General features: G+C 35.6%; 1 protein-coding gene across 1 annotated transcript in view; it reads right to left on the bottom strand.

The window, feature by feature from the left end:
* Positions 1–963: 963 nt before the first annotated feature.
* The window catches only part of FSD1L (fibronectin type III and SPRY domain containing 1 like), a 45,291-nt gene continuing 26,496 nt past the window's right edge, over positions 964–19,758 (bottom strand). Inside the window, exons 8-14 of the mRNA XM_090274518.1 lie at positions 18,336–18,434; positions 12,537–12,666; positions 11,884–11,916; positions 8,788–8,888; positions 8,085–8,336; positions 4,734–4,822; positions 964–1,491 (exon numbers count right to left, since the gene is read on the bottom strand). Of these exons, the coding sequence (XP_090130644.1) occupies positions 1,369–1,491; positions 4,734–4,822; positions 8,085–8,336; positions 8,788–8,888; positions 11,884–11,916; positions 12,537–12,666; positions 18,336–18,434 (827 nt within the window). The 3' untranslated portion in view covers positions 964–1,368. The remainder of the gene's footprint in view (positions 1,492–4,733; positions 4,823–8,084; positions 8,337–8,787; positions 8,889–11,883; positions 11,917–12,536; positions 12,667–18,335; positions 18,435–19,758) is intronic.

The following is a 19,758-nucleotide window of genomic DNA, read 5'->3' as shown; positions in this document are numbered from 1 at the left end:
TCTCTTTAAAACACTTAAGGAATTCTTAAATACTACTGTAATTACAACTTTCAGTTTGGCTCAAAGGACTTGTGTTACAAATTTTAATCAACTTTTATAAAATAGGTATGTTCTCAATAACCATGGGTTTCACTTGTTAACATTTTCCCTAACTTTGGGAAAGATCATTCTCTGTTGCTTTTGAAAAAATTACATCCCTTTAGAAAGCAAATGAATGTAGTTAAAGGACTGAGAGAAAATAACCTCTAAGCAGTTATGACTGAAAAACTTATATGCCAAATAAATCAGATATGTATTTTTTTAATCACTTGTTTAAACCGTTCCATATCCTATCAAATGCGTATGTAAATGACTTTAGTAAGCAATAGTTTTAGGCATCTTCCTTTATAGCCTAGCTTTCTTAGGTAAAACTTGAGTAGTGTACATGTTTCTACCTCTATACAGCTTTAATAAACTTTCATTCCTAGCAGAAATGTTAAAAATCAGTATAAGTATTATCAGTTATTACTAAAGCCAAGTGGGAATTTTATCAAAGATAACTACTAAAGGTAGTGTTAAACTAGACAACAAAATCAGAAAACATAAAGCTTTTAAAAACCTTACCCATCATCAAAAATGATGGGATGAAAAGAAGTCTAAACAGGGCAACATATAAAGAATATCACTTTGCCACTGTTAGTGCAGCCAATAACTGAAATTTGGGTGATTTTAATTATGTCTAGAAACTCTTCCTATACACTCTCTTTCTGAGTTATAACCACAAGAAAAATATGATGACATTTAGAAAAAAAAGATATATAATATAATAAATAAAAAATAGGATAATTTAGCTAAATTCAATTTATTTACGAAAGGAGACAAACAAACTATTGTAAGAAAATCTGTCTAGAATCTCCAACCAATTATTTCAATTTTTAGAAAACCTCAGAGGACTGTATTATTTTTAAAAACTTCAGTGTAAGAATTAAATAATAGGTAGTAAAAAAGAGAAAAAAGAAAGTAAAGAAGAAAGGCAAGATTTAAACACTTTTTTTCGTCAAGCCCTAAGGCTACCATATGTAACTAAACATATTAGAAGACCCAAAGTAATGCAAAAAACATAAAAATAAATTTCTATGTAACTATTTAAACACTGCCTTTTCCCCCTATTTGCTCTTCAAAATATCAGTTCCTTTGCTCGATCTCTGCTTGCTTCTATGATAGGGCACAGTAGGTTCCTGTGAATATTTCATACTAGATGGTTAATGCTAACGGATTCCAGGCCTTAAAACAGAATGTAGCAAATCTCATTTCCAGCACTCTTGAGTTTCTATGATTAGGCCACCGAATCAAAAGGGGAGAGGGGGTGTCACACATTCTCAGCAGGCATCACTGAGTTACAATGTTTAGGCTGCCAGTTGAACCCGTCATTCCATTTTCACTTTTCTGCAGTGTTCGCACAGCACTTGGAACCTGCATCCCAGTACTCAGAGAGAGTCCACCACACCAAACCTAAGAAAAGACAAAAGCAAAGCTTCAGTCGGATTTCAAATCAAATAAGAATTTAAGTGAGCCTTAAGTTTCCACTTGAAAGGCAAAATGCCACATATGTGAACATCAAGTTCCAAACTGATAACCTTCACATGTGAACTGAGGGAGGTGGAAAGGCTAACTCAAGTGTCTTAGAACCATGGAGGCAGAGGGAGTTTCTGCGGTAGCAGAACCCACTGGAGCTGCACACAAGACAGGGCTGCAGAAATCTGGAGGTTGAACTAGATTAATCCAGGCAACAGACACGGCTATCATCACTGATACTAACTTTCACACCCAAGAGAGATGCTCATAGAGCCAACTTCCTTATCCCAGTTACTGCTTTAGATTTCGATGAGGTGTGGCCTAAGACTGTGGGAACCTAACACCCCTCTGTTGACAGAGTAAAATCCGTTAGTTTCTTCCCTAACATAAGAACCTAATATAAGAACTTTCATAATTCTGTAGAAGGACTTCTGAGAAAAATGCAAATAGCAATATCCAGGTACACTTGCCATAAGCTATTACTTACCAGAAATGTAAATGAGTTTTTTAAAGATAAAACTGCTTTGCTTGTGAAGAGGGAGCCCCAAATCTTTCCAGTGCCTTTAGTCAGAACTGCTAAACACAAGGAGGAACCCAAATGTCCTTTAACTGGCAAAAAGATGAAAAAACCTGTGGTACCCACACATATGCACCACTGCTCAGCAATAAAAAAGATGGCGCTACTGACAAACAGAACAGGTTCTAAATATACAACTATAACACGTCTCCTGCATGCTGCATCATGTGTTCACCACCCAAAGTCAAGTCTCTTTCCACCACCTTTTACACTCCCCTTGACCTCTTCTACCTCCCCCACCCCCTGTTCCCACTGGTAATCACCACACTGTTGTCTGTAATCATTTTTATTTTTTAATGAAAAAACTAGAAATCTTGGTTATTAGCATTGTTTTAAACTTATTTTAAGATTTTAGGGTATCTAAAATTAATAATCATCAATTATGAGATTTAACACCCTAACCCTAATCCACATATACCATGAACACTTTCTCCTCATAAGCTGAGGTGATGATGAAAGAACACACAAACATTCCAAATTTGCAATGGATATATACCATCCTGATGTGTAGAGGTCGTCCCAAAATTAAAGAATGGTCTAGCTAGAATAATGATGACCTTAAGTGGATTGCAGAACTCTTCACGGTAGCCTAAACTTACTGAGAAATGCAAAAGGTAAAGTATTTGGGAGAAGCAATAACATTTGCTTAATTAAAAAAATAAATTAAAAACAAATTTCTTTTTTTTTTAATTTTTTTAAATTAATTAATTTATTTATTTATTATTTATAGAAAGAGGGGAAAGGAGAAAGAGAGGGAGAGAAACATCACTGTGTCGTTGCCGCTCATGCACCCCCAACTGGGGACCTGACGTGCAACCTAGTCATGTGCCCTGACTGGGAATCGAACCAGCAACACGGTTCACAGGCTGACACTCAATCCACTGAGCCACAGCAGCCAGGGCCTTAAATTTCATTTTTTATGAAGAATCATAACTTTTATATAAATCAACTTGAAACTGATTTAGCCTGCTACAGACAGTTATCTAATATTTTATAAAGATGACACTGCACTGCGATGAAAAAAGGATCGTATCAATGGTCCTGGAATACGTGGATATCCATATGGAATTAAAGACTGTATCGTTACCCCAACTTCATACCAAATATATCAATTCTACATTGTACCTTCATTGTGGACATAGTCTGTATCTAAATGTGTAAGGAAAAGCTTTTGGAAGAGAACACGAGAATATTTTTATAATCTTGGGGCAAATAAAGATTTCTTAAACAGAAGACAGAAAGTGCAAACCACAAATGAATAAACGGATAAACTGAGTAATACTAAGATTAACAACTTCTGTTCATCAAAAGATACCAATGGGAGGGAAAAGGAAAGCCAGAGTGGAGAAGATATTAGCAACATGTAAATCTGGCAAAGGACTCAGGCCATATAAAATATTCCAATCAATCAATAAAAATAGAAAGAAAACCCAATGGAAACGCAGGCAAGTCTTGAACAACCATTTCACAAATGATTATACTCAAATATTCAATAAATACATAAAAAGGTGTTCAATAGCCCTAGTCACCAAGGAAGTATAAATGAAAACCACAATGTAATACATCTAAGGACTAGAAGGATTAAAATAAAAAAGGACTATAAGACTATCAGGACTAAAATAAAAAACAACTATAGCAACTGTTATTAAAGATGTGGAAGAATTCAAACTGCTGGCAGTAAATTAATATAACAAACAACTTTGGAAAACTCTACTACAGCTGACTGCACTTATTAACATATGATCTAGCAACCCCAATCTTAGTTTTATACCCAATAAAAAATATATGGATTACCAAAAGACATGAACTAGAAAATTCATAGCAGTACTATTTATAAATGTCTCCAAAGGAAAATAACCAGAGTATCCAACTAAATTAAAATGGATAAATTATGACATAGTCATATAATGGAAAAATCTATGAGAATGAGTAAACTACCACCACATAGAATAACATGGATAAATCTGACAAACATAAAGTGAGCCAGCCCTGGCTGGTGTGACTCAGTGGACTGAGTGCTGGCCTGCAAACCAAAGGGTTGTGGGTGCGATTCCCAGTCCAGGCACAAGCCTGGGTTGTGGGCCAGGTCCCCAGTTGGGGGCACGCAAGAGGCAACCACACATTTATGTTTCTCTCCCTCTCTTTCTCCTTTCCTTTCCCACTCTCTAAAAATAAATAAATAAATAAAATCTTTAAAAAAAAGATATTGAATAAGTCCATTCATACAAAATTGAAAAGGAGGCAAAATGAGTTTATGGTATTAAAATTCAAGGGAGTAACCTCTGTAGAGGAGGGCTAGCAGGGGGTGAAAATGAGCACAAGGGGCTTATGAGGTTCTGGTAATGTCCCATATCTTGATCTAGATGCTGGTTACAAAAATCAGTGCAATCCTATGAAGATTCACCAACCTGCATGCTTATGATTTGCATGAGTATGTATTATTATTTACTTCAAAAAAAATACCAAAAATATACAGACAATCACAACCACAGATTTAAGAGAGGTGGACTGGTGAAAAGGGGAGGAGTATGAAGACATATACAGCATAGGTTGTTCTCCTTAAAAGTTACCAAGCCAAGTAAAATGAAAATTAAGCACTAACCATGAAACCCGGTAATACTGGCTGAGCAAATCTTGTCTTAAAGGAATACAACAACTGCTTTGAGATTGCATCATAGAAAGAAAGTTGACCTAAAAGGAAGAGAAAAAAGGTCTGAATTATTATACAAAATATTATAACATCTAATTAAGGCTAACATATAATCATGCATAAAAGTAACAACTAAATGCATATTCTGACATTAATTTTTGTTGTTTTTACAAACTATAATGACTAGATCTAGTAATTCTTATTTGAAAATCAGTAGAAACCGTGCTTAAGAAAAAGCCTAAATCCAGTTTCTTTCCCTGGTTTTCAAGATCTCCAGAGTGATTCGCTAACCTGGCCTTATTCTATTTATTCTACTTATTTAATTATAAACCATTTCTTTAATTTAGCATTATTTAACAAATGGTTTCCCAGTAAAAACCAAGGCAATTTGTTCCTCATTTTACTATAACCCAGCCTCAACCTAAATCCTATCACCATTTCTAGTTTACTCTATTAAACTTGTCTTCTAACTACTTGAAGACATTCATACTTTCAGCTCTGAAACCATAGTACAGTTATCACTGCTTCAGTTTTGTTAAATTTGAAAATCCTCACACTTTCAACATGATCATGCAAATAAAATAACTTTTGACCTCCTAACTCTCCAACCTGATGGACTCCTTACAACTGTTATCACTTCTTCAAATTCTTCTCCTATGACTCTTCTCTTGGTTTGTATCTTAACCCTGAAGATATGTTCTCTATTACTCCTTATTCTAAATGTAGATGTTTGTTCAGGCTTTCTTGTCTCTCTACACAGTTCCCTTAATAAATCAGCTACTACCACAGAAGAAATGAAACCAACATTTATCCTACTATGAAAACACTTGTTGCTTTACCACAAAACATTAAGCAACCTAATAGGGTCACAGTTAGTGAAGAGCGAAGCAGTAATGGTTCACTGTTCTGTGCTATCTTCAGGAGCCACTCTGTGATGCTGTCTCTGATAATTAGCTTCAGCTCTACTTCTCTTCCGAGTCCTAGCACCGAATTTCTAAATATTTGCCAGACATGCCATATGGCTGCCTTGCTGGCATCTCATTTTTCCCCAGGACTCTCTCTGTTCCCCATTCTATTGATGACACTATCATCCTCTTGATCACACTGGCTGGAACCTCAGAGTCATCTTCAACCCTTCCTTGTCTTTCCCTCCAATCCATATTTATTTATTTATTTATCAAGTCCTACGACTTCTACTTTATACCATCAAATCCAGTCTTCTTGATTCCCCACTGCTCAGGCCCTTGTTGCTATTAATCACTCAACAAACACTTATTAAGGGCTTACTATGTACAAAGCACTTGCTAGGCAAAATAGACATGGTCCTGCCCACATTGCTTAAAGACTGCCTCCAGAGAAGTTTTACTCAAACTATGTTTGCAATCTCTTCCCACATTTAGCCATTTACTCTCCAGAATTTCTAAAACTAAATTATCATCATATGACTACAGTTTTCTAAAATGTGCAGAGGCCCCCTTCCCTTCACTACTAAAAAAGACTATTCTGGTATTATTTTTCAAGGCCCTCAAAATCTGATCCCATCCTACATTACAACTTCCTCCTGTACTCTAGGCTCCATGTTAACAATTATACTTCCCACTACTCTCTTTGAGGAAATACAAAGTATGGGAAAGGAGACGGAAGATAATAAGCAAATGCTATCTTGGTGGTTGAAAAAGTGGGGGTGGGTGCAGAATGTGTGCCAATAAATTTGCTACTTATCCTCAGAAAAATTATTTATCTGATTCCAAGTCAATAAGTATAAAAGAATGTAGCAAAACTGATGTCACTAAAAATAAATCAAGCCAATATGAACTTTTTTTCCTTTAACTAGATTGATAGCTCACGAATGGTAAAATGAGGTTTTAATAAAGTGTCAACTTGGAGAGAAGCATTTAAAGAATTACTTTTACTCCTTAGTTCTGTATGTCAGTATGTCATCTTCAAAATCTTTATAAATATTTAAATGACAGTAGAGAAGATACCTACAACTACCTAATTCAAAAAGCTTCAGGAAATTCTGCAAAAGATAAATATCAAGTTAATTTTTTTGATGATTTTGACACGAGGGAAAGCTTGGCCAAATCTATTAAGATGAAACTTAAGGACAAATATAATACAGCAGTCCCTCTCTATATTGTGATGCAGTTATTGTGGCCTCACTGTATCGCAGGATTTTTAAAAATATTGTATTTAATTATTTATCACGGATTTTTCGCATTATCATGGGATTTTGCAGTACTGTAAGGCTGCTACTTCGCGGACTTTCACCTATCACGGGGGGGGGGGGTGGTATCTAGAATGTAATACCCGCGGTAAGTGAGGGGTCACTGTATTCTTCATTTGGGTCATAAACAACAACAAAAAAACCCAGTTGCATAACCTAAGAGGAAAAAGATGATTTGACAGAACTCAGATTAGTGGTTACATAATAGTCATGGGAATGTAAAGTGAAGCATAGAAAATATAGTCAATAAAATTGTAATAACTAGGCATGGTGCCCGTTGGGTCCTGGAAATATTGGAACACTTTGGAGGGTATGTGATTGTGTGGCTGCTATGCTGTACATCTGAAATTGATACAAATAATATTGAATGTAAACTGTAATTGGGAAAAGTTTTAAAAGCCATAGTGCTAGTAATTGTGCTGCCAAATCACTGTCCTGTGTGGTCAGAAGTTGTGTGTCCTACTTTGAGAATCAATCTTGAAGAAATATATTGGCATAATATACAAACTACAAGCCATTCTAAGGGTTTGGAAAAATTAAGAGAAATAGCTAGTGGTACAGAGAATGTGTAGTCTGGGGAAAACAGGGCAAAAGAAGCAGTGTTCATAGGTTTTAAACAAATAAGGATTCATCAAGCACAGGTATGGCAAATACCTGCAGAGATAATGTAAAAAGGATTTTATACTTTGTGGCAGATGGATTAGGTCATTTCTAAGGTCTACTCCAACTAGAAAAATCTGACTCAACCACTCTTTACAGGTAATAAAACAAGGTAAGAAGGAATTAAAATGGACAAAATAAATTTTAGCTTTAAGACTAAAATTATCAAAATCTTTCTTTGCAACTCATTTAGTATATTATAAATGAGTGCTTTGGTAGAGCTTCAGGCAGACATCAGACAATTCCAATTCAGACAATTCCAATTCTGGAGCTGAAATTATGCTTGTGATCAAATCTTAGTAAGTCAAAACACCCTTACCACAATATTAATGGAAATTCTCTACAGATGATTACCAAAGTACTGAAATACAAGCAACTATGATGAAATGAATCATGAGAAAAATCAGTAAACTTACCCCCATCAAAATCACAGAATACACCTATTCTCTCAGGGACAGGAACATCCAAGGCTTTGACTTTATTGTTATGCTTTGCTACAAACGTGTTTTGTAGCCAGTTGTTGACATGAATACACCAACTAGTATTTGTCTTTCCTAACTGGTCAAATTTCCCCAAAGTCTTGTATGCTACTCCCACACTGTAGGATTTACAATCCTTCTGGGCCTTGACCTCCCAATAATGTTGTCCACTTTCAATAGCAGTGTCTCCTGCAAAAGACCAGGAAGGTAAATTTGACTCTTACCTCTTCCTATGAGTCACAGAGATTTATACCTATCTCTAGTCCCATAAAACGGCACAAAGAATCTGATTCAGGATATTTACACATAGACACTAATTGCACAGTATCTGCTATAACTTTACTTATATTATTACTAATATTTCCGAATATAAAAAGCTTCAGAAGTTTTCCTCTTCATTATCCCCTCAAGAGTTACAGATATATGTGGAGCACCATGTAAAAATGAATTAAGTTTTAAACATATCGGTAATAAGACAATTTGAAAACTGCCAAAGTAATTAGTCTTCAAGAGGGAGAAATTCTGGCAAAGATTCATTCAATACACATGCAGTCACTCCAGATTTAAGTGAACGAAGTCCACCAGTATGACTGTGTTGACTTTAATGTGAGATAATGGAGAACTATTATTTTTATCCTACCCAGCACCGTGTATGATTCCCCAGTAAAACGATCTCTGCTGCCTCTTACTGCTGGTGGCCTGGAGCCTACAGATGTCCGTTTGGGGGATGGTGTACCACTTCTATATAAACAGGAACAAAAGAAAACAAACATTCTATGTTGCAAACATTTTATAAACTATAATTACAAATCATGAAAGTTTTGAAAATATTTTTAATTATGTTGCAAAAAGAGCATCATTTAATTTTATCTAAATCATTATACAGGGTTGTCAGTGATAAACACTCAAAACAAAGCAGGCTGAAAACACTAACATCATGCAGACTGAGCAAGGCTTATACAAAGAACACACAGTTGAAATATGAAACAATGCCAAAATGAGATACAAAGGGGGAAAAAAAGAACTCAAGAAAGTAATGTTTTATAGCTTACATTTCTTGCAGTTAAGTTTAAATAGAAGCAAAGGCAAAAAGAGGCTTATTACAATCAAAACTAAGTAACCTGTTTTGTAAGCAGTATGCATTCTTGTTCTGGATCTTTCTTCTTAAAAAGAGGACTAGTAATTCCTCAAATCCATGCATTGGATAACAACAAGTATTAAAAAGGTATCTCTCTCCTACTATAACAGACAAGATCCAATCTGACCTCCCCTTATATCAAATTATATGATACAGTAAATTGGGCATTAGGCCTTTCACTAACTCAAAAACTCACATCAAATCCCAAAGATGTTTAAAATTAAGTATTTCAATTATATTGAATCACTGCATTTAAAAAAACAAAAAATGTACAACTTACCAGTGGTAAAGAAATAAGAGGAAGGCATGAAGAAAAGAAAAACAAGTGTAACTACTGAGAATGGCAGTTTAAATTTCAGAGAAAAGTTAAATAAGAACTCTGCCACTGCGGTATTCCAGACTTCTGACCCGAAGTACATCTTTGCAAGAAGGTCAAGAGTTATTATGGTCTTATGTCAAATATGCCCCTGCCCCCAATCTCTTTAAAGACATGTTGGCCACTTAACTATCTGAATTAAGACTTTTTGTTACCTCTACTCTGAATTGTTTTACAAACTTCCAAATGATCTCTTGGTACCCAATACATTCTGTTCACTGTTAGCACATAAACTTAACTCTGATTTTCCTACTTTAAAATTTTCCAAATCTTCCTGTCTACAAACAACTCAGCTTGGTATTTAAGGTTCTTCTCGATTTGGTCCCAACCTGCTTTTCTAGCTTTTTCACCCTTAGGGAGCCCTATCCAGTTAAATGTAGCACCTGAATTGTTCCTTATACTCAGGCAGTCTGCTTTCTTGCCTCTCCTCTAGTTGCTCCCTCTCCAACTGCCAGGTCCAATGCCACACATTCTTCTACTTCCTAGAGAACAAGCCTAAATACCATTGCGTTCATGAAGGTCCCCAGATCCTACAAAGCTAAATAAATAACTCTCAAGTAGGGGAAGGGTTTAGTAAAGGAACCAGTATAAATTACCCATGGACACGGACAACAGGGTGGGAATTGACTGTGGGAGAAGGGGTGGTAGCAATGAGGGAAAAAGTGGGGCAATTGTAATAGAAAAACAATAAAATTAAATTAAAAACAACAACAACAACAAACTCTCTGAGGAGTCTTAACTCCAGACCAAAATCTTATGTGTGTTCTTTCAGGCCCAACCAGAGGAATTATAAAGGCAGGCCTGGGGGCAGGGAGCTCCAGTCCACACCAGACTTGGTGTGCAACCAGTTAGCTGCAGTCTCTCTGGAGGGAGTTACAATACCCTGCCCCTACCCCATGCTCACGCGCATATCTGCATTCCTAGCTTAGCTGCCCGTATTCAGAGATCTCCTTATAGGAGGGGGCCCTCAGATGAGATCCTTTCTACTGCCTCTGCAGGGACCTCCACGAAGGGGGCAGGGATGGGGGCTGACGTATGAAGACACTTCTCTCCCCTCTGTCTCAATACTTTTCTATTTCTAACCTTTCCTGTTCCTTCCATCATCTTGGCCTCAAGTCCATAAACAGGATGAGTCTTTTGTTTGGAACTTTCTCAGCAGTGAGATGATATCCACCGTCTGCAATCTGCTCTGAATTACCTGGCCCTTACCTCATTCTATTGGGAAAATGGAACACTGGGAGAGCTAGCACTTTTCCTTTGTAGTCTCTTGCTTATACTATCACAGTCAGTGAATAAAAGGCTTGATTGTTACTTTCAGTTTGACTCAGTGTCCTAAGTAACCACTTCAACACCTGGCAGCTCAGAACTTCTTCCTCTAAACTCCCTTATTCACACTTACTACTAGACACACTCTCTACCTTTATTACTGTTGTTTGTATGTATATGATATTCCAGAAGTAGCCTATATAGAAAATACCCTTAAAAGGAGGGAAGGGAGAAAGAGAAATAATATGATATGAAATACCAAATATAAGCAGTCTAAAAATCTTCAAGTGACCAAATGAAACTTTATAGACTGTATTAAATCCAGCAGCATTTTACAATTTATAATACACTAACTATGAAATCACTTTTGCCAATGAGCAAAATAAACTAGAAAGAAGAAAGATAAGTTTGAAAATAGAACACATTCTGGTTTCTGATAAAGATATGTGGATCAGCATATTATTAACCGTGCAATTTGAGTTGATTTATCTTCCTGTCACTGTCTAAAAATACCACTAATAACATTACTTTTTATCCTGAATCTTTTGGAACTGCATGATTATTATAAAATACAGACCACCTCAAACCTGACTCGTGTCAAATACAAATAAAAGCAAAGCTGTAAAGTTAGATATACTAAATACAGCACAACAAGAAAGATGCCAGGTATAAGTATATGCAGGAAAAGTCAGATGAGAGAAAATAATTCAAGAAAGACTTTAAGCAGAGCTTACTGTTTTGTTTTTGTATACAATATAATCCAAATATGCAGCACATTTTAATGCTATAAATTCAAAACATAAGCTACCAATACAGACAGTCTACACAGAGCAATATTTTAGTTTATGAAGGCTGCTGCAATGGTTTCTGCTTATTGGTTAAAGAAAAAAAAATTAAAGTTATTCAGCCAAGCTAGATATACTAAGTCCTAGAACTAGACAGACATAGATCATCACCTTGTATGTTTCTTCAGTGAAGTAACATGGGCACTGTCAGATAAAAATAGGCAACTGTTAAGAGTGCTTCAACTTAAATTTAACAGCTTATAACCAAATTAGATCAAACGCCTGATGAGGAAATTCTTTTTTGATTCACTGCTGTTAACTCACAGTGATATTACCTTATTTCAATTTCAGAAAAATTCTCCTCTGTTAAAAAAGGGGCTCCATACTTTGAACTATTTAAATAAGTCTAACAACAACTAAAAGTTCCCAAGCCTTTGGTTCATAAGATTGCTGATGGAAGCAAGGCTAAAGGCTACCATTCGAGGCAGACGTTCAACTAAGACTGGTGATCTAAAATTCAGAAACTGTAGTAGGAACTTCTTTCTAAGCACTTCAAGTTGTTACTGTAGATATAATTTAAAGAAATGGAATACTGAAATAAAAATGTGTGAGAAGAGAATTAGAAAAGAAACTACGAAAAAGTAATGAAAATTAGTGATAAATTCAGGAACTGACGAACAAAAGTATATGTTTCCCTTTTGTGTTACTAAAATATCACATATCATATTGATATACAGCATAAGAATTTAATTATAAGTTATCGTCAAATAAGAATCAGTGTACAAAGCATCTGTCCAGAAAACAGATGTAAGAAGCTAGCTTACCTGCCCTTGTTCTCTTTTCCTTTAATTTTAGTTTCTTGACCTTTTCCTCCAGTAGGATCCCACTCTACACAGGTATCTTCAACTCTCAGGTTCAGATGAGATGATGAGTTATCCAAACTGAAGTTAATTGCTATAAAAAACAGTATTGCAATTTTGTAAAAATGTAGCATATCTCCACTTTATGAAGCACAACTACCATCACATTATTTTCCTACTCAATTTTTTTCAACACTGTCTATAAAGGTCAAATTCCTAATCCTGGAAAAAGTCCCGAAAGGCCATAATTTAATAATTCCTACTCTATTTCCCATTACTCTTTATATATTTGATTCTCTAAGCAAACAGCCACTGCTGTTTCTGCTATTCCTTAAGCTGGAATCTCCATCAGTACACAATAATCTCCATTTCCTCTTATCAGAATATCAGTTGATTACCAGTTGACTTTTATCACTAAATAGGAAGAGGCATTGGTAGAAGTAAGGATGAGGAGAAAGTGATGTGGTGTAAAAAATTACAGAGCCTGACCCTGACTTGTATGGCTCAGTTAGTTGAGCATCATTCCATACAACAAAAGGTCACTGGTTCAATTCCCAGTCAGGGCACACAGACAAGAAGCAACCGTTCAACGTTTTGCTCTTGCATCAACGCTTCTCTCCCTTTCTCCCTCCCTTCCCCGCTCTCTAAAAATAAAATCTCTAAAAAATTATAGAGCCTAGTACACTTAATGCAAATTTAATATTTAAATTTCCAGTAGTTTTGAAATAAGACAAACACAGAGAAATGGACCATGACAGCAGAAGCAAGGGAAATGACACAGCTGAGAGAGCTACATACAATTTCCATGTCCAGGGTAGGGGGCGCTACTTGAAACAACTAAAGAAACCACAAAACAATACTATGCTGTTCAAATTATTTGGTATTTGGGGGCAATATCTGTACATTCACAACTTACACATGACTGCTAATTTAGGAAATCACTATAGCCTCTCTTTGGAAATTGAGGCTAATGTCATTAAAATGTAATGCTGAGTAATCCACAGTTCCTCCTATAATAAATGCAATTCCTAGAATTTCCATCTTAAGGTATCATCTTCTACACAGTTACCATCTCTTCAGCCTCTGTTAGTTATATTTCCCTCCCAAAGTTCAAACTTCTGGCAATTACTCATTAAAGGACTATTCTCTTACACTACCACATTTCACCCAAGTATTTAGCTAAGGCTTCAGTATGCCTGTGAGTATGCACCATCAGATATCAATATTCATATGGAGAGCCTAATATTTACCTAGTGAATTAATAAACCTCTTATCCTCCCTCTGTTCTGCAGAGAGCACTTAAATTTCAACTATGCATCTAATCCATTGTTCACTCGAGTCTTTATTTATACAACATTCTAAATACAAGTTTACTGACCATACCCACTTCTAGTAATTGTCATATTATGCAAGTAAGTTAATAGCTTTCAAAATCTGCATATGAACAGAAATAAATTTACAAAAGGAAGAAATAACAGAGCTTTTCAGCAAAAAAGGATTTAGAATTCCTTAATACGTAGGTTACTAAAAAGTTAGGAGACTAGCTCCGTTGGTTAAAGAATCCTCTGATATGCCAACGTGGTAGGTTCAATTCCAAGTCAGGGCACATACGAGAAATAACTAATGAATACATAAATAAGGGGAACAAAAAAGCGAAGTTCCTTTCTCTTTCTCCCTCCTTTCCTCTCTCTCTCTCTCTAAAAAAAAGAAAAGAAAAGTTAGGATTAAGAAAAATTGAGATCCTGCACTACCAAAAATAAACTGCCTTAAGAAAATAGGGTTAACTTCTATATCAGCTATTAGGTAATTTAATGCATGTGAGAGCATCCACATTTTTGAGAGAAAGAAAAAATGGATCTATGATGCCATCAATTCTCAGTTAACTGTTAAAATCTGAAGGCTGGTTTTAAAAAAATGATTTAAAAATAAAGAAATAAAGAAAGAAGAAAGAAGGAAGAAAGAAAGAATCCTAAGGCTGTTGTTCTCCAATGTTTCATATGATGGAGAGAAGGGTGAAAGTCAATGGTGGCCAGAAAAGGTATCACTCTACATTTGCTTATTTTTCTTTTGTTTCCCTTGCCTGAAGATATATATCCGATAAAATACTGCTATGAGCAATGTGCAAGATTTTTCTGCCTATGTTTTCTTCTATGCTTTTTATGGTTTCGGGTCTGACATTTAAGTCTTTGATCCATTTTGAATTTATTCTTGTGTGTGGTATAAGAAGGTAGTCTAGTTTCATTTTTCTGCACATATCTGTCCAATTTTCCCAACACCATTTATTGAATAAAATATTGCTAGCCCATTGTATGTGCTTGCTTTCTTTGTTAAATATTAATTGACTATAAAGGTATAGGTTTATTTCTGGGTTCTCTATTCTGTTCCACCGATCTGTGTGTTTTTATGCTACTTCCATGCTGTTCTGATTACTATGGCCCTATAGTCTAGTTTAATATTAGGTAGCATGATTCCTCCAACCTTGTTCTTCTTGTTCAGGATCACTGTTGCTACGCAGGGCTTTTCTGGTTCCATAGAAATTTTTGAAATATTTGTTCTAGTTCTGTGAAATATATCATTAGAATTTTGATAGGAATTGCACTGAATCTACAGATTGCTTTGGGTAGTATGGACACGTTAATGATGTTAATTCTTCCTATCCACGAACATGGTTTGTGCTTCCACTTATTTTTATCTTCTTCAATTTCTTTCTTTTCTCTCTCTCTCTCCAATGTCTCTTTCCAAGTACAGGTCTTTTATATCCTTGGTAAGGTTTTATACCTAGGTATTTTATTCTTTTTGAAGCAATTGTGAATGGGATTTATTTTTTTTAATTTCCCTTTCTGTTAGTTATTGGCATATAAAAATATAGCTGATTTCTGGATATTAATTTTGTACCCTGCTACTTTGCTGAATTCATTTATCAGTTTAGTAGTTTCTTGGAATCTTTGGGGTTCTCTACATACAGTATCATGCCATTTGCAAATAAAGACGGTTTTACTTCTTCCTTTCCAATTTGGATACCTTTTATTTCTTCTTCTTATCTGATTGCTGTGGCTAGAACTTCCAGTACTATGTTGAATAAGAGAGGTGAAAGTGGACATCCCTGTCTTGTTCCCAATCTTAAGAGGAATGCTTGTAGTTTTTGCCCATTGAGTATTATGCTGGTGGTGGGTTTGTCATATATGGCCTTTATTATGTTTAGGTATGTTCCCTCTATTCCCACTCAATTGATATTTTTTTACCATAAATGGGTGTTGGCTTTTATCAAATACTTTTTCTGTATCTATTCATATGATCATGTGGTTTTTATCTCCCATTTTGTTTATGTGATGAATCACATTTATTGATTTGTGAATGTTGTACCGAGTTCGCATTCCCAGAATAAATCCTACTTGATAATGCTGTATGATCTTTTTGATGCACTGCTTTACTTACTTTGCTAATATTTTGTTGAGGATTTTAGCATCTATGTTCATCAGGGATGTTGTCCTATAATTTTCAAACTGTAAAGCAGCTGCACAGCAAAGGAAAAGCATCAACAAAAGGGTCTAGTCAAGGAACTAGTATGAATGACCCATAGATATGAACAGGGTGGGGATGGACTGAGGGAGAAGGGATGGGCGGGGAACAATGGGGTAAAAGTGGGACAACTGTAATACAAAAAAACAATAAATAAATAAAAAGACATCCCACAGAATGGGAGAACATATTCGCCAATACTTCTGATAAGGGGCTAATATCCAAAATTTATAAAGAGCTTATAAAACTCAACACCAAAAAAACCAAACCAATTAAAAAATGGGAAAAGGACCTGAATAGACACTTCTCCAAAGAGAACACACAGATGGCCAATAGACACATGAAAAGATGCTCAATGTCACTAATCATCAGAGAAATGCAAATTAAAACCACAATAGATACTATCTCAGACCTGTCAGAATGTTATCATCACTAAATCAACAAACAACAAAATGCGGTGAGGATGTGGAGGAAAGGAAGACTTTTTGCACTGTTGGTAGGAATGCAGGTTGGTGCAACCTCTGTGGAAAGCACTATGAAGATACTTCAAAAAATTAAAAATGGATCTACGTCTTCATCCAGTGATCCCACTTCTGGGAATATATCTGAAGGAACCCAAAACACTAATTCGAAAGAACATAAGCACTCCTGTGTTCACTGTAGTGTTATTTACAATTGCCAATCTACAGAAGCAGCCCAAGTGTCCACCAGTAGAAGAGTGGATAAAACAACTCTGGGACATTTACACAATGGGATACTACTTGGCCATAAAAAAGAAAAAATTTTACCCTTTGTGACAGTATGGGTGAACCTGGAGAACATGATGCTAAGTGAAGTAAACCAGTTTGAGAAAGACAAATACCATATGATTTCACTCATATGTGGGATCTAATGAACAAACTGAACTAACAAGGAAAATAAAGAGACAGACTCATAGAGCAGGAGGACAGCTACGGCAGGTGAGGTTAGGGGATGGAGGGATTGAGCAAAAAGGAGAAAAGGACACATGGTCATGGACAACGGTGAGGTAGGTGATTGCAGTGGGGAGGGTATAGGGGATTAAATGGTAACGGAAAAAAATACAGTAAAAAGAGAATGGGAAAAAAAAGAAAAAGTGGTAACAGCAAAAAAAGAAAGGAGGAAAGGAAAGGAAAGGAAAGGGGAAAGGAGAGGAAAGGAAAAGGAAAAGGAAAAGGAAAAGGAAAGGAAGAAAAGGTATCAGTCCCAAGCCACTTGAGACCAGACCTATCAAACACCACAGCACCCAACCAAAATGGCATGGGTTTCAATCCCAGGGAGTTTTAATTAAATCCAAATTGCTTTCATAGACTTTAAGCACCTAGGTTCATACTTTCAGTAGGGGCTGGCACCGAACTTGGAAACAGATTCTTTCTTTTTTATCTTCAACTGAAGACATACTTACTGATTTTAGAGAGAGAAAAAGGGAGGGGGAGGAGAGAGAGAGAAAGAGGGGGAGAGAGAGAAACATCGATGTGAGAGAGAAACATTGATCAGTTGCTTCTTGTACAACACCAACCAGAACTTAACCCACAACTTAAGCATGTGCCCTGACCTGGAATCAACCCGCGACCTTTCGGTTTACAGAACCTGCTCCAACCAACTGAGCCACACCAATCAGAGGTGGAAACAAATTCTTATTCATACCTTTCCAAGCTAGTTCTAGGGATCATAGGCAAGTCATTTAACATATTTGAACTTCACTTCCTTCTGCGAAATGGCTATCAATAATACCTATTCTTACTGATCTTCCAGAATGGTTTTAATGATCAAATGAAGAACTGAGAGTGCTTTGTAAACACTAATAAACTATATAAATGTTAATTTCTACAATAATATTTAAGAAAACAAAGAGGACCTGAACTAAACTGAAAAGGTACTTTCCCATTACTGAGCCATAATCAATTCCCTCGGAAAACTTTGAACACATCTCAGTGATGTTTATATATTTATACTAACCTGAAATTTGTAAACTGAGCACCCACATGACGCTGTACCCTATCATCTCAGTCTATTTTACCTACCTGAATACGACGATAAAGAAAAAAACTACAGAACACCACTACCAGAGTCTTAATCTATTCATCTTAAAATTCCTATTGTTGGGAATTCCAGGTGGGTGAAAAAGAGAATGCAACCATACATAAGATGCTTCCTGTCATGAAGCCTCAAAACACCTTCAGAAGTTGTTCTGTTTTATTCTGTATAAACAGTTATTGATCTTACCTTTGGTCTCTAGAGTCACTGGATCAGAATACTCTCCAGCCACAGCTTTGTTACAAGCTCGCACTCTGAAATTCATATATTTTGAATCAAACTTTAAGCCTGAAAAAATGAAAATGGTTTTCAGACATTAAAAGTAAAGGAATCTACTCCAAAAGTATGAATATGAACCTTGAAACAGACATTTTTCCCTCTTTAGAACTTTCTCTTTACTTAGAAAGAATATAACTTCATGTTGAATGTATAAAAGACCCATGGACAACAGTGTGGGGATTGACTATGGGAGCAGGCAGTGGACTGGGTGGAAGAGGGCAAAGGGGAAAAATTGGGACAACTGTCATAGAATAACAATAAAAATTTGTTAAAAATTTATGTTGAAATGGTAACAATGCCTAAAATAAGAGGAATCATGACTAATCTATTATTTTCTTCAAAAGAAATAAATTAAACAGTTTATCACTAGGTTTACCTAGTGACAAAAAGATACTGTCAAACCTCATTAAAAGTAATGTTTCATTCAAAATACATGCTTCAATTTAAAATAACATATTCAATTTCTGGAAAGTAGACACCCTAAGGAATTTTTATATTTATGAAACATTGTCTTTTTATGTGAAAAGTAAATTTAATGTGAAAGTGAAGCATAGGGATTAATACCAAAAGCCTGAAGTTAGTCATGTCTAGATTAAAACAGTCCAATACTTATAAGCTATGGAACTTTCAACATGACAGAGCCACACATTTGTATCTGTAAAATAGAAATAATAAAACCAACCTCCTAACTGAAAATACTGAATGAGATGTAGTGTGTAATACATTTCAGCCCAGCTCCTGGCAAGTGGTATGTGCTCAATAATGGTCAAGTTAATAAAATTAGAAGAGTTTAACAACTCAGGAAACATTTGGCCATTTCAAATACCCAAAGTCCCGTATTTATGGAGATATATTTTTAAAGACTTTCAAGAGGCCAACAAACAAATTTCTAATACCAAGTCACAGTTCTATGTTTTCAGTATTACTGTGAAGGTAATTATAAAAGGGGAAAAGCAACAATGTATGTGGAAGAGTGTCTACATCTAGAAAATTGTCACCATTTTTGTTGTTAGGTATGGGGGGGATAAATGGTGATGGAAGGAGACTTGACTTGGGGTCATAAACATAGAATACAGTATACAAACGATGTGCTGTGGAACTGTTCACTTGAAACCTGTATAATTTTGTTAACCAGCATCACACCAATAAGTTCAATAAAAAGGAAAATTAAAAAGAAAACCAAGGTAAAAATTAAATATTATTCTGAAATATTATTTCCAGAACACCCCTCATGTCCGTTCTACAGACATTGTTTTACCAGGTTGAAAAAAATCCAGAAGTAATTTAAATAAAGGTATTCTTGATATCTTAAGAGGCATTCACTTTTATAATG

This window comes from Furipterus horrens, unplaced genomic scaffold (assembly GCF_987537825.1).
Source record: "Furipterus horrens unplaced genomic scaffold, mFurHor1.1.pri manual_scaffold_4, whole genome shotgun sequence".
Lineage (NCBI taxonomy): Eukaryota > Metazoa > Chordata > Mammalia > Chiroptera > Furipteridae > Furipterus > Furipterus horrens.
This window is presented reverse-complemented; position numbering and strand designations above follow the sequence as displayed.